General features: G+C 48.6%; 1 protein-coding gene across 1 annotated transcript in view; it reads left to right on the top strand.

The window, feature by feature from the left end:
- Window positions 1-22,782, top strand: part of LOC149325015 (protein 5NUC-like) — a 60,570-nt gene extending 37,788 nt beyond the window's left edge. Inside the window, exons 3-5 of the mRNA XM_089564164.1 lie at window positions 16,106-16,159; window positions 21,982-22,213; window positions 22,778-22,782. Of these exons, the coding sequence (XP_089420290.1) occupies window positions 16,106-16,159; window positions 21,982-22,213; window positions 22,778-22,782 (291 nt within the window). The remainder of the gene's footprint in view (window positions 1-16,105; window positions 16,160-21,981; window positions 22,214-22,777) is intronic.
- The last annotated feature ends 690 nt before the right edge of the window (window positions 22,783-23,472 follow it).

The raw sequence follows: 23,472 nt of genomic DNA, 5'->3' as shown, positions 1-23,472 counted from the left end.
TCCCGAGAAGGCATTTTTCGAAACTACCAGATAGTAACAGCTTTCAAGTCGTAGCTGTACTTTTTCCAGGATAAGCTGCCATCGTTACGACAACTAGATAAAGTTTATTCCCTGTCCTTGACAGTCTGCAGCTACGGTTGTTTTGAGAAGCAAAAAATGAACTTCATTCGCAAATGCACGGCGCAGCAGCTGCTCGCCACAGAATGTCGGAAGTTTTGCCTGGTCCTGACTACAACCAGGCGCTAATAAAACAATGCAAAAATAAGAAGAAGCGCTTGAAGAAAAGGGCGCAGATAAAACGGAAATCAAGGCCGCTTCAGGACGTGTCACCGTCCCGTAAATGCCGAACCACAAGGCAGCGTTTCTTGGGCGCCGCGTCAGGGTCTCTTTTACCGGCGTTGTCGTTCTACGCCGCAAGAGAGGACCACCGAACACATGAGGGCGTACGAACTGGCGTCTCCACCCGGGCGGTAGGGGTGTTTTGTTCCCTTTGTTGTTGAGCTCCGCTAGCGCAGGAGATGCTTTGTCCTCCTCGCGCATACAGAAGTGGTTGCGCTACAATGCAAACTATTTAAGACCGTAAATACCTGCAAATACAAGCAAATAGACACCAATTCTATAGCTGTAAATGGATATAAATAAAAAGAGTTGTAAAGTATGTAGCCACGGATAGATGCAAATTATTGTGTATACTATTACTGTAAATTCCTGGAAATATACAGGGTCTGTTCAGAAAGTAGTAGGCCTCATTTTATTTTATAAAATTTATTCAAACCAATAGTACAAACGATTAGAATTTTGCAAAGTAGCACCCTTCCGCACCTACACGCTGCTGCCAATGAGTTTTCCAGTTTTCGTACGCCTCCAGGAACGCCTGGACCGGAATGCTGTTTAGCTCCCTCGTCACGACCTTTTGAACCACCTCTACCGATCCGTGATGCTTCCCCTTGAACGTCAATATTATTCTCGGGAATAGAAAAAAGTCTGGCGGGGCCAAGTCTGGGCTCTAGGTGGCCTGAGGTAGCGTTGCCGCCTTGTGCTGGGCAAAAAATTGGGGTCCTCATTCACATGATGAAGAAGATCCTGTCAGATCGCTTTCCGGTTGGTTTTTTGCTCCTCTGACAACACTCCCGGCACCAACTTCGCGAACACTTTCCTCATGGCTAAGTTTTCTGTCACGATCTCAAAAACTTGGGTTTGAGGAATGCTCATGTCATCAGCAATCATTCAGATACTCATCCTGCGATCAGAGTTCAGTAAATGTTTCACTCGCTACACATTTTCTTTGGTCTTGCTGGTCGAAGGGCGTCCGGAACGGTCGACGTCTTCTACTCTTTCCTGACCTTCTCGGAACCGCTTGTTCCACACAAACAACACCTGATCTACCCATGGCAGCGTCACCGTAGGCCTCCTTAATCATGTCGTGAGTCTCTTTGCCCATTTTACCAAGATTTACACAAAATTTTATCGCGTATCGCTGATCAAGTAAACGCTCCATGATTCTGCGTGACGAGACGTTTCGACAAGGGTTCACAGTACAAGTGACCTGCTCTCTTCAACGCCCGAGAGCCGACTGCCCATTTTCCCCAGCATTCCCAATATCCCCCTTCAACGATCCTGCACGCGCAGACCGCCTCTCGTCCGCCCGTTTGCCCAGGAAAAAACCAGTCCTACTACTTTCAGAACACACCCTGTATGTGAACAAATGCACGTAAACGTCCTTGTTCTTTTGTGCTGTCTGCGCTGCGAAGTTCCTCAGCTTCACATCCATGAGCATAAAATCATCCACACTTCACAAAAAACTGAAAGCAGCTGCCATACTGAACATAATTAACCAGTGCCATTTAGCTGCTGCTTCGAGGACACCTCGTCAGCGTCGCAGACGCCATTTACCCGCGCAAAACAATGTTTGTTAACTATGGTGCCACGAAACGAACGAACCTTAAATCTTACAACACTCTACTCCTCTGCCAATGAAGAACAATAAGTGGCGCAAACACCTCAAACAGCGCCTCAAGTATTGCCAGCTGCCATTCACAAGTGATAAGTAGAATGAACGCCGCAGCCCAGCCCTGCAAACGGCGAGCAAATGACGCAAGCAGTGCTACCATCTGGCGAGCGCCGCAGCGCGCCAACTAATTACATACATACATACACATATTCTTTATTTCTCTAAAAGAGAAAAAGGCCCCTGGGCAAAAAGCTACTTCAGAGTAGCTTGACTAGGCCCGGGGCCCATTACAAGGCAGCAGGGCATGTAGAATTCGGACGTAATAAAGCACAGCATCAATTTGACTAAGCACTGCAATTTCGAACGCAAAGAAAGACGAAACTTATAAGGCGTTGTTTTTTTTTACCAGTTAAATCAAATTGAACATGACACAATATAACAGGCAAGAAGAACAATAAATGAAATCAAAATCAGACATCTAGAACACAACGCTACTAAATGTTTCTAAGCGACAGACATAAGTACAAAATATGATGTTCACTATGAGATAATAGAAATAGGGAAGTAGAGTTTTCTGTTTGTGAAAAGACACAGTGAGGATGTACAAGCATGTACACAAAACAATAGTTAAGAGAAAAAACAGTCATCATCCATACGACTAAGAAAATTTTTGATTAAAACAGTTCTTTTACAGCCGGTATTCCCACACCACCATTCATTTGAATTAAGTGTGTTAGGAACTAGGAAGCGCATCATTTGCCTCCCATAGTTTGTGCGAGTCTGAGGTACCGACCATTGGTTTCTTTGACGTGTATATCTGGGTGGGTCTATTTTTTGTAAGGATGCAAGTTTGAGGAGGAATTTACTGCTGTGGGAGGTCGTGGATTTCATAAGAAGCAGGACGTTGTACTCTAACATTTTGTTTACTGGTAGAATATTGTATAGGATAAATAACGGTGGCGTATGTGTCATGTAATCAGCGGAGGAAATAATACGGATGGCCTTTTTCTGCAAGATGAGAATGTGGTTAATATGTGTACGGGCTGCGGACCCCCAGACTAAGTGGCAGTAGTTAATTTGAGAGTTAAATAATGCATGGTATATCAGTTTCTTAATTGACACCGACAGATGACACCTACAGTTTTTGCTAAGTTACTTGTAAGATATTGAATATGGTCAGACCACTTAAGATGTTCGTCAAAGATGACTCCTAGATTTTTGTGTTTGGTGACGACTTCAATGCTATTTGTGCCCAGAGTAAGTGACGTAAGTGCAGATACTGTGCGGTTTACTGGACGGAAGATTATTGCTTTAGATTTTGTGTTGTTGATTTTTAAGGAGTTCATACTGGACCAGTGCAGAACTTTTTCTAGAACAGCATTTCCTTTCTCAAGTAATTCATCTGCAGATAATCCCGAAAGGAACAAACTAGTATCGTCAGCATAAATTACAAATTTTGCCATATCTGTAATCTGTGCCAGGTCATTAATATATAAAATGAAGAAAAAAGGACCCAGTATACTTCCCTGAGGTACACCACAGTTAATATATTCAAAAGAAGAACAGAAGTCGTTAATGATAACAGACTGTTGACGTTTATCAAGATAAGATGCCATCAGCTGTAATGCACTTCCCCTGACTCCATACTTTTGCAATTTGTCTTGTAGGATATGATGATTAATGCAGTCAAAGGCTTTGCTGAAATCAATAAATATGCCTAAGGTTAATAGTTTTTCTTCTATATTTTGTAGAATGAGTTCTTTTTGTGTCAGCAGAGCAGATTCAGTTGATAGGCCTGGTCGAAAACCAAACTGGGAATCATCTATAAGGGAGTGTTGATTAGAGAAACGTTCTAAACGCCTCAGTAAGATCTTTTCCAGTGATATGAAGTGAATTGAAGTGATATGTGCCGACGGCTCCCATTGCGAAGCGGGCGATGCGGCTGGCATTGTAAAAACACAGGAGGCGCTGGCCATGGCCACAGCGCAGTTGACGTTACGAACCCTTTTTGTGTTTATCACCGCTTGTCGGTGGTGAATGTGTGGGACATCTGGAAGCAGTTAATGACGCTATTACATACACCATTTCTGACAACCCCGTCTCTCGCCAGATTTCTGCCTCGATTCACCTGCTGCTGCTCCCCGCCCCCACTTCGTTTCCGTTCTTTCCTGCTTTATTAATGCCAGCCTTTCGCCAGCCCAACGCCTTTGCTTTAGAGTTTGCGTCCGTCCTTCGACTTCCCGCACACGTCTCTGGGCCGCACATCCGTCGTCACTCACTGTATCGACACCGGCATACATGCCAATTTGCGCCAGCGCCCGTATTGGGTATCGCTCACTGAAAGTGACGTCAGTACAGAAGAAGTAGACATGCTGCGCCGCGGCGTCATTCAGCATTCTCACAGCCCCTACGCCTCCCCGCGTTGTTCTCGTGCGGAGGAAGGACGGATCCATCCGCTTTTGCGTTGATTACCATCACCTGAACAAGATTACAGGCAAAGATTTGTCTCCACTTCCCCAAATTTACGATGCCCTCAACTGCCTGGAAGGCACGGTATTCTTTTCCTCGCTGGACTTATGTACTATCGCGCTCAGGGCGACTGGCAACCCGGGAGCGTGCGGCCTCAGCCAATTCGGAAGCGTGGTGGTGCCGAACATGGAGGAAGAAAAAACTAGGAGGGAGCATGACGTCACAATCTTGAAGCCTAGTCATAAAAAATATAATGGAAAGAATCATGGGAAATAGGCCCTCACGTGACAAGGCAGCGGTAGCTCTTAGCCGGATTTCGGTTTCGCTCTCTCGCTCTACGAGCAACTGCGCGACCATTTGCTTGTGTTCACTGAAGGCTCCGTGGTGAGCGCAAACTGCTCGCTCGCCGCAGCGGCCGCTAGGGTGCCTCGATGCCAGCGCCGCCGTCCAGGGTGGTGACACGCTTTGGCATGCGCCGCGCCGCCGTCTTCTCCGCGCTCGCCATCTTGGGGCAAGTCGCTTTTCGTGCCGCTGCTGTGGAAGGTTCGAAACTGTGTTTTGCGCTGGATTCTGAGCTGATGAACTGCTTTAATTCACGAAAAATAGCATGCCAGGGTGTTGTGTTTCATTGTGTGCCGGCTCGGCGAAGAAAGGAGCGCGACGTTTTCGTTTTCCACGGGATGAGGGACGGAGAGAAATATGGGAGGCGAAAGTGAAGCGTGAGAACTGGAAGGCGAATGACAGCGCGAAGATCTGCGAGGCAATCCGCAATGTCTGTGCTGTTTTTATGCATCATTAAAACTTCTTTTTTTGGCTAGTTTGTTCACATAGATAATGTAAAAAAATTTAGCACGAACAGACACAGACCACGAGGAAGATGAGAGACACACACAAGCGCTTGTGTTTGTGTACCGTCTTTCTCGTGGTCGTTGTCTGCGCTAAAGATTTTAGATCTTTTTCTAAATGTCGCTTAAAGTTATGTGCTTTCAGTAGGAATAACATTATAACCACACCGCTCCGCCCATCCGCTTGTAAGCACTGACTTTGTGCGGTTTGAATATATGTTTTTGCCTTGTTCGCCAATCTCGCACTGTGCGCAACAGGAATTTTTGTGTGCCTTCAAAGCTGCAGCTCGAAGCCTAGTTAGAAACGTGAGTACAGCACGTGTTGCATCGCATTGCCTGGCATTGGAAGTAGCGCGCTTTGTTTTTGAGGCGGAACATTTTGAATTACCAGTTATGTGAAGGCTTACAAGCTAAATATATGAATCATCGCGTCTTTTAACTTTCAGTGAGTTGCACTCATTCCGTATCATTCACGGAGTGTCTCACAATGATCTTTACTCTCTCGCGATCGCACATTCTTTTTGTTCAGAGCCGCGGTAAAAACACGTGAAGCAGGTGGAGCCCGGTATTTGTCGAAGGAATGCGCCATTGTACTCTTTCAACAGCTGCCCTTTACACTCGATCTTGCGAGGCTTCCGGTTCACGCAGATTAAGGAGCATTCCCCTCTCTCCTTTTCAAAAAAGAATATAATAGAGGCTGATGGGTGAACCCCCACGTGCTACCTACCCACTTTTCTGGCCAGAGTAGGAAGTGAAAATGCAGTCTATGAACAGAGAGTTTTGGCTGCAAAAACCTGCCTACGAGCCAGCCGTCCTGGAATTTTGCAAGTGGTCTTTTCGCAAGTGCTAAATTCTGCGCAGCACAAATAATAAGCCCCTTCACCTTCCTTTTCTCAAATTATTCACGGGAATAATTTTTCGAGGTATTTGCGATTCGCAACGAACGCAAACGTTAGGCCCTCGCGAAAATTAAGTCGGTTACAGCATATGGCTGGCAATTCGACTAGTCGCGAAGAAACTTCTATTGTGAACTGGCCGTCGCTTTAAGTAAGCGGTCGCGAGGAAGCAAGGTGCCTGCGCAGTACAGAAGTTCATCCCGAATACAGCTCTTTCTTCTCCATGTAATGACACATCGCGAGGCGAAGTACACCGTTGTCAAACGCGCAAGTACCGGCCCGAGATTAAGCCAAATTTAAGTGAAGTTAAATTTGCCCCTCCGACACTCGAATTAGTGCTGTCGCTTGTTAAACCTGGAAAGCGCATAAAAACAACGGACAACAGAAAGAGACAGACACACGAGCGCTTACTTCCAACTGATTTTTATTTTCATGCGAGAGCAGAATATATGTACACTTCAGATCACCTGCGCATGCGAAGAAAACTCAAACAAGAAAAATATTATCTGGCTGCACATGCAAAAGAAGAAAGATATGCAATCTCTTTCTCAGACAGCAAAATCGACGCACCACTTACACATTCATCGCCAGACCGTGCTATCTCACTTGCCTCAACAATTTCACGCGTTGTTTTACACTTGCTTTTATACAGAACTTTACATTGATGAAAGAGAGGACGACAATTCTTGCTTTTGCACTTGAGGCAATGAATGCTCAAATGCCCACCTTTTCTGTTTTCGACAACGTAATTGTGTTCACCTAATCTCTCATTCAGGCATCTACCAGTTTGGCCTATGTAAAATTTACCGCAAGTCAAAGGCAACTTGTACACAACCCCTTCTGTGCATTTTACAAATGGTTTTTGGTGCTTGATCATGCAACCTGACTTCAGCCTGTTTATTGACGTGCTCTGTTTGCTTAGCGCACTCAGCTTACTTGGGGCAGAGAACAACACATTTACATTCACTCGGTTACCAATTTTTCTTAGGTTGTGTGACAACCTGTGCTTATAGGTTATGACTGCAAACTTTCTTTTATCTTTTGTCTTATCCGGCTCTTGCTTTGAGTTAGCATTCCTTTTGTTTGTTTTTACAAGTCCTTCTGCAACAGACACCAGCATGTGCAATGGGTAGCCAGCATCCTGCAACTTTCTTGACTGTAAAAAGATGCTTTCTTCAACAGAATGTGGGCATGACTTTTTCAAACAGTTTATGAAACCTAAACGAGCTATGTTACGTTTAATGAGTTTAGAATGCGCGGAGCTAAAAGGTAAAGGCAATTTTCCATCTCTGGGATGATAAGTCCAGCAAGTATGATCTGCAAAAAATGTTAATATGATGTCAAGGAAGCGTATGCAATTGTTATCAGGGAGCTCATGTGTGACAACAAGTGGAGATAAACAATTCGAAAAACAATCTAAAACACTTCCAACGGCCTCATCGAGGGTGATTACAGTTGTGTCTAACAAAATTAAAAAGTCGTCAACGTAACGAAATACATTTACCACCCCTACGTCTTTCAGCCAGGCAAAGAGCCTTCTGTCACATTCAGATAAAAACAAGTCACTTAAAATGGGAGCCACACTGGACCCTATACAAATTCCTTGCTTCTGTAAAAACAGGTCATCGCCCCACCTAACAAATGTAGAATCAAGATATGTACCTAAAAGTTCTAGAAAAGCGCCAACACTCACACCCACTGAATTCTGAAAATCAATTACACCAGAGTTCTCGATACATCTTTCAACGCACTGCAGCAAACCATTTTGGGGCAAAGAGTAGTAGAGGTCCTTTATATCTACCGAGAAAGCACTGAGACTTCTTCTTTCACTTTGCTTAAGAAAAGTAGTCACGCAATCGGAATTTTTTATTAAGAAGGGGTCGTCAACAACTAGCTGTTTTAGGCTCCTTTGCAGGAAGTCTGAGACTGATTTTTGCCACGTTCCCGCTTCTGAAACGATTATTCTTAAAGGACAATCCAATTTATGGGTTTTAGCAGAAAAAAACACATGTCAAGACTTAGGCCTCTGGAATTTTCGATGGACTGAGCTAAACGGGTGAGATTGTGCGAAGTACACATCTTTTTTGCCTTCAGCCTAATTTTTGAAAGCTTAATGCCTTGCTGCTTGTGAAATACATTCTCAATCGTTTTGTCAACTTTTTCACCAAAAAGGCATCTTGGCATCACAGCAAAACCGCCTTCCTTATCAGATGGAAGAACACATAAGTTGTCTTCCTTGAGCACTTTCAAAACATTTGAAAGGGACACCATTGGCCTTGTCTTCGAACACTTCTTTAAAACGTCGATGCCCTGCGACACACAGCTCCCTTGCTCACTTGTTGGGGCATGCTTCGAAACCGAACGGACCATGGCCAAAAAGTTCTGGTTTAGATTTCTTTTGTTCCACGGCGAACTTTGGTCCCAACTGAAGCGTACGGCGCACATCTTCGGGAAGCGTTACCTCCCCAAACGTATGGACGTGGTTGTGCAACCTAGAATTCCGTTTAGGGACCAGTTGTCGAAGCCCAGGCAGGACAGAACTCCATAAGAACTCGGCGGACTGGTGAAGAACTCGTGCGAACTGCTGCCATTTTTTCCTTTCACTCGACGGGCTCTCACCTGAGGAAAGCCTTGCTTGCAGACAGTCCTTGTACAGCCTTGCTTGTCTTCTCCATTCCGCGCGAAGTATCTTCAATATCCTTTTTCCATGACTAGCCGATGGTTGAAGTGATCCAAACAAGGATAAGACAGCCGGGGGCACCACGTTGCATCGAATACAAAATGAAAGAGCACGAGCTTGGCAGATGGCGTTTGCAGTGAGGGAAACCAGAAAACACGGATCCACATTCACACATGAAAAAGAGCCCATTGTACAAGAAATATAGTTCAATAATGGCTGCGTTTGGGCGAGTTGGTTGGCGTCCACGGAAATACTTCGTGATCCTGTGCTTATAATATCGCACCGCTTCCTTAACGCCTTTTTATTATCTCATTTGTTTGCGTGCACACGACGAGAGGCGCGAAATGACAGTTTCATCGTCTCTCTCATTTTAGCGCCACTTCGAGGAAGATCAGTTTGAGGGCAACAGAATGAATGGACGGCGGCTCCTCAAGTCAACGGCTGTCCCGACGTTGTTTGATTTTAGACGTGTTTGCCCACATTCGGCTTGCTAGCCTAGTATCCGCATCAGATAATCTGAGGAGCACTAGAGCCTCGCATATTTTTAGGTACTGATGAATTAATTTCTTTCTTGCGCGAACAGCTCAGCCGAAGCGAAGAAAGCCGCCTGCACCGCGGCTTTTTCCCCGTAGTTCTACACCTGACGCTACAAAAGGCTCTTCGCCAACCCCTGAGACGCCACCTGACCAGGAAGAGACCCGAGCCGACAGCGATGCAAAATATTTTTCATATGCGCGGCTGACTAAAACGTCAACTAGTTGTTCATCTTCATCAACAGAGGCAGTTAAAGCCTTTTGCTTGTCATGCACCTTATAAACTCCGTCATGTTCTGGCAGTACAAAAGGCATTGCTCTGTAAAGCAGTCACTGCAGTTAAAATAACCGATTTGAGCATCTGAGACGGCCAAAAAGTAAGTGCTGTCCTAGCTGCACAGTGGCCATTTGCTCTAAAAGCGGCGCTTGTAAGCAAACGCTAGCTCTTTTCTCATTTATATCAATAAGCAAAAAGTACTCAGAACTGTGAGCATATATGCAGAAACCTTATACAGCTCAGCCTGCTAGCGAAAGCGCGTTCTAAAGAAGGATACCGGCCGACGCTCCGTAGGCCCGCATTTCAGCGCTTGCCCCAAGATGGCGCCCACGAAGGTCGTGTCTCCACCCTGTACGGCGCAGTGCTGGGCATCGAGGCACCCTAGCGGCCGCCATACACGAGCGCCGCGTGCGGTCACTGCGGCGCATTGGAGCACATGCTCCTTCGCTGTGCCGCTTCTGCAGTGCCGCGTCGCGAGATGCTCGCGGCCTACAGGGCGCTGGGAATCATCCCGGACAGTCTCGAAGCGCTCCTGAGGCCGCGCGGCAATGCACGCCCCCGTGACAGAACAATGGTGAGCCTCTGTGCGTTCATGAGCAGGCGGACTTGACTTCCCGCTTGCTCTTCGCCAGGTAGTGCACGCGTGACACGAACGCTCCGTGGGTGCTACCTCGGACGGTATACGCGGCCGGGCGCCCCACCTCGGCCGCTAGTGCAGTGTGCCGCGCGCGCGATTAGTCCGAGACAGGACGCTGCGTGCGCGCGGCTACGTAGTACATACAGTTTACTTCTTTTTGTAAGTGATTGTGCGCAGCGGCCGGGAGACCCCGCGCAGGGGCACGTAAAGCCGCCGGCACTCTCTCTCGACAGCGAGAGAGAGAAATACTTCACTGCTGCATATTTCATGTCGGAATCGCGTATGTGCGCGAGCGTACTCGGCGCGACTTGTGCCTCGAGAATAGTGGAGAACGGCGGGCCCATGGGCGGGCCGAAGTCCGCCTGCCCGAGAAATAGAATCTTGCGCAGCGCGCCGGAGCGCTCGTTAAACACGCCCGAGCGCCGTGAGCGCTCTGGAAGCCACTGCGCCCTTTTTAGAGGCTCGTTTTCTTCGCCTACTCTCGAGTTCTCTGCTTATAGCATGCGCTGAAATAAACGCTCCGTATGTGTTTATAACGACGAAAGGAATTCCTCTCTATTCTCTTTATGAACCACAGCTGAACAGTGGCGAGGTCGCGGCCGCACCCTTTGATGAAAAGTTTACCTGCAGTTTTCTACAGTGCACCCAACAACTCGAGAGTGTAATCAATAGAAGTGTTGAGACGCGGAGCCTTCAGACAACCTCGAGCTGGGTACGCATTCCGCCAAAGCAGCAACACAGGCGCTGCGCTTCTGCGCTACATCGGAGCACGGGCGTTCACTAAAAAGCACCGCTTGTTGGCAGTCTGGTAACTGTGGAGGGCCTATTTCCCAAGAGCCAGTGCGCAAAAGGGCCCTCGGCAGCAGCGTCAGAGGAGGATGGCTTGCAGAGGCTGAGCGCACTCTCTCTTAGTTTTTTTTCCTCCATGGTGCCGAAAGCGGCGCGCCTGAAAGCTAAGTAAGTGGAAAGGATTCTGCTGTTCCATCAGCCAGGCGCATCCCCCGTGTCGTCTGCTCAACGAAATCTGAGCTGGTTGATTCTCACAGGCGCCGGCGCGCCTAGCCTTGCACAGGCGTGATTTCAAATTGTCAAAACCACTCCAGTCATACTGTGATTGAAGAGCGATTTGGGCCGCGGGTTTGTCGGGCATGACAGGTGAAAGCGAAAGGACTGAAACAAAATCAACCGTGACATGCGCCTTGCATTCGTCACGCAAGCGCCGGCGATGCGATAAGGCCATGGTACTGCCAAGACCGCAGGGGAGTAGGCTGAATGGTGGAACAGCAAAATCCTTTCCCTTTAGTTTTCAAGTGTGTCGCTTGTCGGCTCCACCATGCTTCCGGAGAGCGCTCCGGCCACGATGCTTGAGGCTGCAAGTCATATTGAGCGCGATAGTAGGCTCCGGAAACTGGACCATGGCAGCTGCTGATAGGCAGAAAGTGGTTTTCTCACGCCCGCTGGCCTCTCAGAATTTACCGTCATGCTGTTCGTCTTGTGCAATACGCCGGTAACATTCAACCGCATGATGTCCAGAATTCTCATCGGACTCAAGCGGCACAAGTGTCTGTGTTCATACTGGTAACAGCGCAAAAAAGGCGGGACAACAACAAGACAAGCGCTATCAACTGGGTTTATTGAAGGACGGAAGGGTATATATACAAAAACATAACACAAAGAAGTAAGAAGATAGTGTGAAAAGGGCCGTGAAAATCAAAACTTATGTCACATGTGAAGTGATGTAAGCCAATTCCTTGTTGCTAAGTGCCACGGAAGCGCTTGTCTTGTTGTTGTCCCGCCTTTTTTGCGCTGTTCACCAGTATGAATGCATACCAACTCACCCAGATCTCAGCCTTACAAGTGTCTGTGTTACCTCGAGGGTGTCGTCGTCTCTCCCAGAGACTTTTCGTCCCACCTGGTTCTCCCGAGCGTGTCCTGCAATACCTTGCTGGTGCCGACCGGCAACTGAAATTGAAGAACTGCTCCTTTACTGCTCAGCGGCTTAGAGTATTGAGCCACATCGTCTCCAAAGACGGCGTTCTTCCTGATGCCGCGAAACTGCGCGCAGTAGCCGTGTTCCCTCGAGCGACTTCACTTCAAGAGCTGCGTAGCTTGAGAGACCTATGCTCTTATTTCCGCCGCTCTGTCCGGAAATTCAGTTCTCTAACTGAGCTGCTTGCCGGCTACCCAAACCTGTCGTCTTGGACCCCTGCCTGTGATGCAGCCTACTCCACACTTCGGCGCCTTCTTATGTCCACTCCGATCCTTCGCCATATTGAACCCCGTAAACGCACGGAACTTCCCACTGATGCCAGCTGTGTGGAACTCGGCCCTTTTCTTGCCGAACGGAAGCCCGGCTTCCCTGAACGTGTTGCTGCGTATGCCAGCCGCACTTTGACCAAAGCCTAAACGAATTATTCTGCAACAGAAAAAGAGTGCTTGGCTATCATCTAAGCTATTCGAAAGATGTGACCTTATATATATGATCACCCATGCGCTGTCGTAACTGATCACCATGCCCTCTGCAGTTGTCTTCCTTCAAAGACCCCTGTGGTCGTCCTGCTCGCTGGGCGCTGCGTTTACATGAGTACGATATTGAAGTAGTCTAGAGCTCTGGCATTAAGCATTCTGATGTCAAGGCCCTATCCCGCTCGCCTCCCCCTTTTGACTCCGACTCCACATCCCTTGGCACCAGTAATTCCTCTTTCCTAGACATTGCCAACATGCTGCTTGGACAACGCTAGTTCCACTGGATTGCTTGCCTCCTCGCTTTCCTATCTACACAATCTGCACGTCCTGCGGCCCAACCTCTCCGCCGTCCAGCCCGAAACTTTGCCATACGGGACGGCCTGTTTTACCGCCGCAACTGCCTCCCGACGGGCGCAAATGGATCCATGTAATTCATGAGCATCTTCGTTCCTACACATGCGCGTCTTTCAACACCCACCCCGTGCGCCCACGCCGGTGTGGCGAAGACTCACACACGTCTTCGACGCCGTTTCTACTGGCGGGGAATATACCGCTTCATCCGCCGATACGTTCGCTCCTGCAGAGAAAACCATTGTCGCAAAACCCTTCCTTGCCGTTTTACCGCTCCGCGGCAGCCTTTGTCCTGCCCCGCGCACCCATTCGACCGCGTCGGCATCTATCTCTACGGACCCCTTCCCTTCACTCTGGCTGGCCACCACTGGGTCATCGTGGCGGTAGATCACCTCAACCGCTACGTAGATACCTCATCCTTGCCATGCGCGTCTGCGCAAGGCGTTGTGTCTCTCATACTGCACCATCTCGTTCTGTGCTATGGTTTCCCTATGGAACTTCTGAGCGATCAGGGCCGTAACTTCCTCTCAGACACCGTCGAAGCATTGCTTCGACAATATAGCATCGTTCGCTGCTTCACAACGGCCTACCACCCTCGAACAAATTGCATGACTGAACGTTTCAACAGCACACTGAGCGACATGCTGGACATGTGTGTTGCATATGACCACTCAAATTGGGACCGCAATCTCCCCTTTGTCGCATACACTTTCAGTACTGCCACACAGAGCACAACAGGCTTCCCTTCGTTCTACCTTCTTGGTGGCGGCGAGCCCACCTGCACATTGGCCCTGTGCTATAACCGTAACGTGTCCGAGTCATGACCCTATCGCAATGAGCCACATATGCTAGATAATGCCGCCAGCATACCGCCTAGTATCAGAGTCGCCAGGAGGACCTACGCTCCCACACCAGGTCTCTTCCGTCGTAAAATCCAGGCTATCTCGCATGGCTTTTGGGCTCCGTCAAGCGGTCCCGGCCTCTGCTTGAAACTCATTTCAAAATATCAAGGCCCGTACATTGTTATAGGCCAGATATCCTCAATGAACTACGGTATTGAACTGCTTCCGCCGCCCCAGTATGCGCGCCATCGTGGCTGCAAAACCGTTTACATTTACCGCCTCGAACCGTGTTACGATCAGCCTAACGTGCATGTTCCATAGGTCAGCAGGATGCCTCCTTTTACACCCGGCGGCAGTTATAGCGTGGCAGCCGCGCTCAGTTTCTGTGGTGAAAGAAAACAACGACCCAGATGTCTGAAGCAGGCTTGCTGACCGCACTCTTGGCCAGGACTGTTGTCGGACGCGGAAAGTGACCTGGATTCAACTGAGCCACAGCCCTCTTTACAATTGAGACATCTTGTTGCATAAAGAAGGCGAGTATACGTGTAAAAATCAATAAAAAATTACCGCGAGCTAAAGACTAGACGTCTCCGAACAACAACAAAAGAAAATTTTATTACAGGAAAAAACATCTAAGTCTACAGTGGTTGATATGGTAAACAATGTTAGAGTATAAGCTCATTTTTGCTTCATTGTCACCTTGGTATCATCACATGAACAGTCTCATAAATAAATGAAGTTTAATAACAGGAATTTTCAATCCCAACTGCCATGTCCTCCTGAAAATATTTAAACTGATGATCTACAATACCCTCTTCGCTTAATACCTAAAGAGCTTCTATGGAATCTAGGGAACAAAAGCAACAAACATACTGAGGTTGCAAAACACGGTATATATGATATGTCGAATCACTAATAATTTCGAATACACCGCACTACCGTATAACTTTTCATCTCTCAGTGTGGTAAGAGCAAATAGTTTAGGAAAGCATAATTTATGTCGGCTGTGCCGTTTAATGATCCAAGGACACAGTTTCACTTTCCTGAAATGCAAGATTATCTCCTAACAATCCCATCGACATGAACCGAATTCCAAAAAGGTGGAAGGTTCGCAAATTCCGCGTAACCTAAGAGCAACAAAGCTTCGAAACAATCTCCCACGCATATTGGATGCTGTAGAAAGTCAAGGCACTGATGTATTCAATATGCCTCTCTCATGTATATGCGAATATTTTGCTGCTTAATCTCCCTTTTGTGAATATGCCGAAACATTTTTTTCACCTTTAATTTAAAATGTGGGTTGAATAGTATGTTATGTATTATTTTATTTTCATAAAACGTCAAATATTGTTCTACAGATGTTTTCAAACAATGTTTCATGTATCTTTTATTTGTGCTTATTGCACTGTTTGATGCCATTTGTCGTTTTTTCTTTGGAATCACTGTGCGCTGTGTATACTTTCCTTAGAAGGCGGCTGATTTCTTAATCTGCAGACCTAAGGCTTTTCCCTCGGTCTCCTTCCGCTTCTTCGTGGAAAATAAAATATGTATGTATATATATATCGAACCGGGTAGACGACGACGTCAATGAGCGATGGAACGAGTGGGAGGAGACGAAGACGACTACGAAGTTCTGGCTTTGTTCTCGGTGCCACTCGCAGCTTTTCTATCTGTAAATATCTGTAAATATATTCTTTCCCGGAACATATTTGGTGGAGGTGCAGATTTACCCTACGCCTACCGACGACGGAGCTCCGCAGCGGCCGCCAGTTGTCTTCGCTAATCATGACCCAACATGCCTCCCAGCAAACATCAGCACCGGGCATGCCATCGCATGTTCTTTCTCTCCCTCGTGACCCTGGGACGTTTTCTGGCACCGACAACGTTGACGTCGATCACTGGATCCACATGTACGAATGCGTGAGTACCTGCAACCACTGGGATCCGGCCCTTCTGCTCACAAATATCATCGTCTATCTAACGGACACCGCCCGGGTCTCGTATGAGACCCACGAAGACGATCTGACCAGCTGGGAGGTGTGAAAAGAGAAACTGCGCGAACTGTTTGGACGGCCGCTCGGCCGAAACGCTTGCCGCTAAGAGGGACATTGCCTCCCGAGCTGAAACTTCTACGGAGTCCTATGTTTCGTACATTCAGGACGTGGTGGCCCTCTGCCACAAAGTTGACACCAACATGCCCGAGTATGACAAAGTGGGCCACGTGTTGAAGGGAATCGCCGACGATGCCTTCAACTTACTCGTGTACGAGAACTGCACTACAGTCGATGCAATTATTAAGGAATGTCGACGCTTCGAGGAAGCCAAAAGCAGGCGTATTACCCAGCCGTACCCACCTTGCCTCTGGCACACTCATGCCGCCTTCTTCAGCCCCCACCACTGCTTACGCTCGGGACGCAATCGCCCAAGTCACGCTGGCGCGCCAAATAGCACGTAGTCGGCTCCATGCCTCTCAAGTTTCCGAGAAGTCCGGCTACGACCGCCGTCACCGGGCAGTCGAATGCAACCCAGGATCACTCGTCCTTCTCTGGACTTCGTCTCGCAGCGTCGGTCTCTCCGAGAAGCTTCTTTCTCACTACCGTGGCCCTTACCGTATCGTGCGCCGTGTCACTGACGTCAACTGTGAAATTTCTCCCCTTGCGACCGTGCCATCGTCCCTTGGCCCCACCACCGACATCGTCCACGTCTGCCGCCTAAAACCTTATCACGACGCTCATACGTCGCCACCCTCACGCCGAGACGGTGTTTCGGCGGCCGGGGGTCCTGAAGCGGATACAAGACGACGACAATGAGCGATGGAACGAGTGGGAGAAGACGAAGACGACAACGAAGTTCTGACTGTGTTCTCGGGGCCGTTCGCAGCTGTTCCTTTCTATCTGTAAATATCTGTAAATATAATCATTCCCGCAACAATATGTATTGTCACCGACAAACGCAGCAGGAACCGGGAAGCACAGTCGTTTCCTGGGGCGAGGCTGGCCGAACCACCGAGCTCATTTAAGACAAAGAAGACGCTCGGCCACGCGCTCGGAGACAAGGTTTGGCCAACATGTGGCGCCTGCAGAGTTTCAGCAGTGTAGCATTGCCCCCCCCCCCCCTGCATTCTAAGAGGCATTGACTCAATTCCGCACGGGCGGAGAAAAAAATAATGGTAAGGCGGAAAGTTAATGGCGCGAGTCTCTTCCTGGAAGGGAGCTAACGGGAGTAATACGGCTCCATTCGCACTACGTGGACTACTTCGGACGTCGGTTGTCGAGAGGACCGGCCAGTTCCTTGAGGGAGCACCTCGCAGGTCACCGCGGTGCGGCGGCGTAACACCTGGTAGGCACCAAAGTAACGGCGAAGAAGCTTAGTGCGCCCTCGCAAACGGATCGGGCTCCACACCCAGACTTGGTCACCGGGTGTGTAAATCACCTCCCTGCGACGGAGATTGTAACGATCGGCGTCGCGTTTATGTTGGCGCCGGACTCGTTGTCGAACAACATGACGAGCAGCTTCGGCGCCACGAACAAATTGGTCAGCGGCCACGACAGAAGAGGGAGCAGAATCTGGAAGAAGCATGGTGTTTAGCATGGTCAAGGCTTCACGACCGTGCACCAAATGGAACAGAGTGAAACGTGTCGTTTCGGGTAGCGCAGTGTTGTACGCGAACGTGATGTAAGGTAGTATCCGGTCCCAATTCCCATGGCCATCTTCGACATGCATCAAAATCATATCGGCAGTTGTCTTGTACATTGTCTTGTCAGTCAGTCCGTTCGTTTGCGGATGGTAAGCTGTAGTCTTTCGACTGCTGGTGCCACTGAATTGAAGTACCTCGCTCGTAGGTGCTGATGTAAAAGCGGTTCTTCTGTAAGGTACTGTAGGGGCTCCGTCACGAAGCAATCTGCAACTTAGGCTGTGGTACCACGGGGAAGGCACTTAGTCTCACAGTAGCGGCTGAGATAATCAGTAGAAACAGCAATATACCGGTTACCCATGGAAGATGCCCGAAATGGGCAGAGTAAGTCCAAGCCGACATGTTGAAATGGGGCGCTGGGGATCGATAGGCTACAGGAGCCTGGCTGGTTTAGTCGGCGGCACCTTCAGACACTGGCCCTCACGACAGGTTCGTACGTAGCGGTGGACAAGCGCAGCAAGCCTGGGCCAGTAGTACGTGGCACGCATGCGCGCCAACGTGCGGGAAGGCTCGAGGTGGGCCGAAGGAAAGTCATCGGGGCACGCACGAAGAACTTCGTGACGAAGCGCTCTAGGTACTGCAAGCAGATGGGCAGTGTCCGTTGGGTCGTAATTTTTTTCTTTAGAGGACACCATCGCGCGAGCAAAACGATGACAGTCCGCACTTTAAGAGCCGAGGAGAATGTTGGAGCAGTTCCTTCGAGGTACTCGATGAGCTTCCCGCTTCCTGCTGCGTTTCTCGGCGACATTTAGTGTAGGTGCTGGGTAAGCGGCGTCTGTCGCACCTTGGAAGATGATGCAAAGCAGTCGCGGAAGGAATAACAGATGAGGTTTTCTACGCATTGTTTCTGACTGGCCAAGAGGTGCGGGTTTACGTCGGTCGGAATGGCTGCACCCGTCGCCTCGTCGTGGTCTGACATCGTGGACAAAGAGCACAGCCTGGTACACTCTCCAAGCTTGTCAAAATAAGCGACGACCTCTGTCTTCGCTAAGCGTTGCGGTTCACCGGTAAAGTTGATGACTAAGATGTCGGTGCGACCGTTGGCAAGTTCTACTAGGCCTCGAGCTACACAAGATTCACGAGCCAGTAGAAGCGACATGTTCGCTTCAGCGATATCAAGAGTGCCGGTGCCGTCATTACACTCAACTGTTACGAACTTCCTGGCTCGCGGAGGGATTATGTGGCCGTGACATAGGCGCAACGTAACTCTACTGGGCTCAGTGTTGGCGTCAACAGCTCGCTAGACTGAAAAAGATACCACAAGCTCCCGAAGGTCGATGACCGCACCATACTCTTGAAAAAAATCCATGCGCAGAATCAGATCTTTGCAACAGTCACGTAATGCGGCAAAGGAGCCAGCGAAAGTAAGACCGCAGATCTGGATGCGGCAGGCGCAGACGCCGATTGGCGTCACTACATTTCCACCGGCGATGCGGATCACAGGTCCACAACAAGGCGTCAGAACCTTACGGAGAGTCGTGGCGAGCTGACTGCTCACCACAGAAAAATCAGCGCCGGTATCAATGAGTGCCGTCACTTCATAACTGTCGGCGGTTGCTAAAATTTCGGCAGAAACTAATCGTTCTCAGCACGTCGGTAAGGTCGTCGGATCGGGTCGCCGCCGCCCGGACCGTCGCGTCGAATAGTCGGGTGGAGGCTGTTGATTGTGCAGTGGCGGTGGCCCTACCCCCGGAGTACGCCGTGTTCTGCTTTCCCGGTGAGCGGACGTGCGCCTGAATTGACCTGAGGTTGAGGGCCGACTGGGCGAAGTGAAGCGCCTCGGGGGTGGCGGTTGCTATTGGCGCTGCTGCGAGGCAGGGGGCAGCACGTGAGCGACCAGGTACTCTATGTCCTGCGGTCTTGCACCATAGCGCAGTCGACGCGCATCCGGTGGGAATACTCAAAGCTATACGCCTGTCCCAGTTCCCCCGTTTCCTTTGAAGGCTTGCAGCAACAGTGTCCATTCTTCGTCTCCTCTATTGCTGGAATAGGTGTATGTGGCGCATTTCCGGACTGTCGATGTATGACGACATTAATTTCCAAAGCTTTACTTTCTACTGCCATGATGTTCCCTTGGACAGCTGTTGTTGGAGGAAGTACTGTGCTTTTTATTGAAGCAGCCCTTCTAAAAATAACAGTCTGCCATATTTCAGAGTTCTGGAGCTGCCGCCCTTGACAACAACGGGCTCCGCCTCATATTATGTGAATATTGGCTTTGATCCGCACTAGCACGCCTCAACTTCGAATATCCAAAGAAAGTTCAGCTCTAACATGCAGCCACAGACTTCAGGATTATTGCCAATCGAAATCCTATCCAACGCATGGCCAACGCTGTGATTCCTGTACTTTCAAGGCTTTTACTTCCACATGAATAGGATGCCAATGCCTGTCTGTAGAAAGATAATTCACCTTCAGAACAGCAGACTCCCTGGCAAGCATTACTGGCTAATACTGTAGAGACATGAGTACCCCTGCCACTCCACCTAGCTGCATCGTATCTGTTAGCATTCACCCAGACCTTCCGCCCGCTCTCTTTGGACAAGCACTCAGTAGTAAAAGACATTGCGGTGAAAAAATGCGATTTTCGCTCGCCGCGATGATGATCATGGACATTATATAGGCATAGAGCAACGCATTGGCGTCTTGCCTAATACTGTGCCCTAAAGTCAATCCCTATAGAGATATGCTCCTGACGACCGAGCTTTTCCCGAAACTGAAGTAAACAAGATGTTGCAGCAGGGCATTATCAGCTGGAGAAAACAAATAATTATGTTTTACAGAATAGTTTCAAGTCGATGAGATACGTCTTCCTTCGTGATACAGATGTAAGCTTGTATCTCTTCTTGAAAATGCCCAGCTTTGAACCTTTATTGACTGAAACTGTTGTGCTAATGTCACGTCATGTGGTTGAAAAACTATTGTACTATGTATACCCTGCACGCTTGCTGCGTCCCCGCGTTGGAGAGGGTGCAGAACATTGCCTCTCGTTTCGTGTCTGGCACTCGCGGGGCTCGTTACAATGCATCGCGTACGAAGGATGCACTCAACTGGGAATTGCTTGACACGCGCCGAAAGAAGTTGCGTCTGAAGCTATTTCATGCTGTTTATTATTCAACTGTTCGGGTTGAACGCGAAAGGTATGTGCAGGAGCCTTTTTATAGATCCAACCGTGTTGACCATGTTTTTAAAGTCCGCGAATTCGCGGCAAAAACTGAATTGTTTAAAATGTCTTTTTTTTCCGAAAACCATTAGAGAATGGAACAGACTACCGAGCGATGTTGTGAGTGTGACATCAAATGATGCGTTCTTTCGTTCTTTAATGATGTGATGCGATTGTGATGTGTTCTTTTGAAGTGAGATGTACATGGCGAACGCTTTATGCTTGTAACTCTGCCTGCGAGCGGAGGTGTCATGTGTGTTTCTTTTTTGTACATTGCCCCCCCCCCCCACTGTAATGCCACGGCGCTGTGGGTTCCTTACTAAATAAATAAATAAATAAACGATATTTATTGCCAGAAACCCGCACCAGATACGGTGAACCTATCCGTACTTACAATGTTCTGCGAAATGGACCTCCAGGAATGTCCTCATTCCAGACGATTACAGCAGTGAAGTCGCGGTTTAATTTGCGTATGCAATATTATATTTTCTTTATTTGCCTGGTGCTGCTTGCTCTGCAGTCTTCACTATTCGCGTTTCGATCCCTTGGTTGTGTCGCTCTCTGCCGGCCATTGCCAGTCAAGTCAACATCCGGCCTTGTAAGGCCCGAAGTTGAACCTGTGACAAAGTATAATAAAAGTTATTGTTATTATTGTTTTCCTTGTTGCATTTTAAACTATGTAAGGATGTGGGGGTTCTTGCTGAAGCAATTCAAAAATGCACATATCAAAATTGCCCTTGGCTTTTGCGCGATAACTCTTAAGCGTCCAGAAGGAAAGACAGGCAATATGAGAAGTACCACTCCCAACTGTGGGTGCAATTGTGTCACAAGGTAAAGGAAGATATAATTCATGTCACCATGGGGTAACGCAGCGGATTCCAGAGGAAGACAAAAATGGCTGGAGTCGGCCCGTGTCACTAGGGCGAATTATACAGGAGAGTTTGCAAGAAAAAAAACCGCCGCAGCCTTGCCCGTACAGGATAGGGATTATATGGGAAAACAGTTCTCATAGGTTGGGTGTAGTCAGGCTGAGAAAAACACTGAGAATGACACAATAAATAAATGCGTGTACAGTAATGTTAGAAGGTAATAAACATATTTTGATGCTCGCACTTTTGCAGCCAATGTTCCTTTCACTATTAGCGCGAGTAGTCATTCCCTCAGCTGTCCTGCTGCGCAGAGCCTCGGGGTGCACGAGTTCGACCGGGGCACGGCCGACCTTCGCGTCTACCTGGACGCAATGAGTGCTCAAGAGATTCCCGTTGTCCTGTGCAACGTGGACGTGCGTCGGGAGCCCGAAATCGAAGGGAACGCCACGCAACCCTCCCGGGTGGTCAGGTACAACAACGGGTCCGTCAGCGTGGGAATCATTGGCTACATAAGCCCCCTGACAGCCTACAGGTCTTACCCTGGTACGGCCGTTTTCTGTGAGAAAAAACGCGTTGCCCTCGTTAGCGCTTTACGCCCATAAAGGAGCTGACACTGCCGTCAAGGCCTTGTGGTGTATTCATTGCGTATCACTAGTAGCGCAAAAGCAACTATAAAACTACCTTATGTTTCCCACTTAGGCTGCATTGCGAGCGTTCATCTCGTTTCACCAGTGGCATTTCGATGGAGGCGGAAGTCACTCGCAGCCCTGTGATCTGTAATCTTGGTGCACTTTAAATAACCGCGTGTGCTCGGGAGTAATATGGATAAATAATGAGGACGGAGAACTGGGCGAGTTTGTGGGGATTCATGGTTTAAACTGCGCGAAGAAACGAGGACACAGCAAAAGAAAATTATCATGTGACAGTGGCGCTGTAGCATGTGAAAAAGAAAAGTGAGATATTAATTTCGTTTTTCTTTTTGTTTTCTGTTAAGACGCGGGTTCGTAAAATAGCATATATAGGCACCTTTCCGTGAATAAAAACCAGTTATTAGTCTGCCCCTGTGTCCTGTATTTTCTTCCGCTGTGTCCTCGTTTCCTCGCGCAGTTTAAACAATAGTCTGGATGCGAGCATACCGAGATTTCCTGGTCATCAGCAGAAAGCGTCATCTGTTGGGCGCCAGCAACGAGCAGTGCCTAACACGGTGATCAACATGGTCCCCTTGTCCTCATCGCGGCAGTTGATTAATTGATTGATTGAAAAGTCATTTAAATAATGGTAATTATCGGAGCCTTCGGTGGGCCCCTTATCCGGTAGCTGATTGGTCTGCGCCGCAGCGTGGGCCCTGCGAACCAGACCTCCTCCAACTGCTCCAAAGTGGGATCAGAAAGTCTGCAAATAGCAGGATTGAATCGGCAAACTCACTCTGTGAAAAGCAGTAGCTATTTTTCCATAGTGTGTGCACTGTGAATTTTAGAGTGAGGGGTACCATTGGTGGAGTTTAAGTGGTGTCGGTTTGTAGTCGGCGACGGGTGTGTTTTTCTGCCTTGTCTAGAATTTTTTTAGGTGTGGGGTATGCCTCTCTGGCCTGTCTGTATGCCTGTACGTGTTTGTTTGTTTTGTGGGGTTTAACGTCCCAAAGCGACTAAGGCTATGAGAGACGCCGTAGTGAAGGGCTCCGGAAATTTCGGCCACCTGGGGTTCTTTAACGTGCACTGACATCGCACAGTACACGGGCCTCTAGAATTTCTCCTCCAAAGAAATTCTAGCCGCCGCGGCCGGGATCGAACCCGCGTCTTTTG

The sequence above is a fragment of the Amblyomma mixtum genome, chromosome 10 (genome assembly GCF_055824585.1).
Source record: "Amblyomma mixtum isolate Tamu chromosome 10, ASM5582458v1, whole genome shotgun sequence".
Classification (NCBI taxonomy): Eukaryota; Metazoa; Arthropoda; class Arachnida; order Ixodida; family Ixodidae; genus Amblyomma; species Amblyomma mixtum.
The sequence above is the reverse complement of the archived record's forward strand: the minus strand, read 5'-3'. Positions and strand labels throughout refer to the sequence as shown.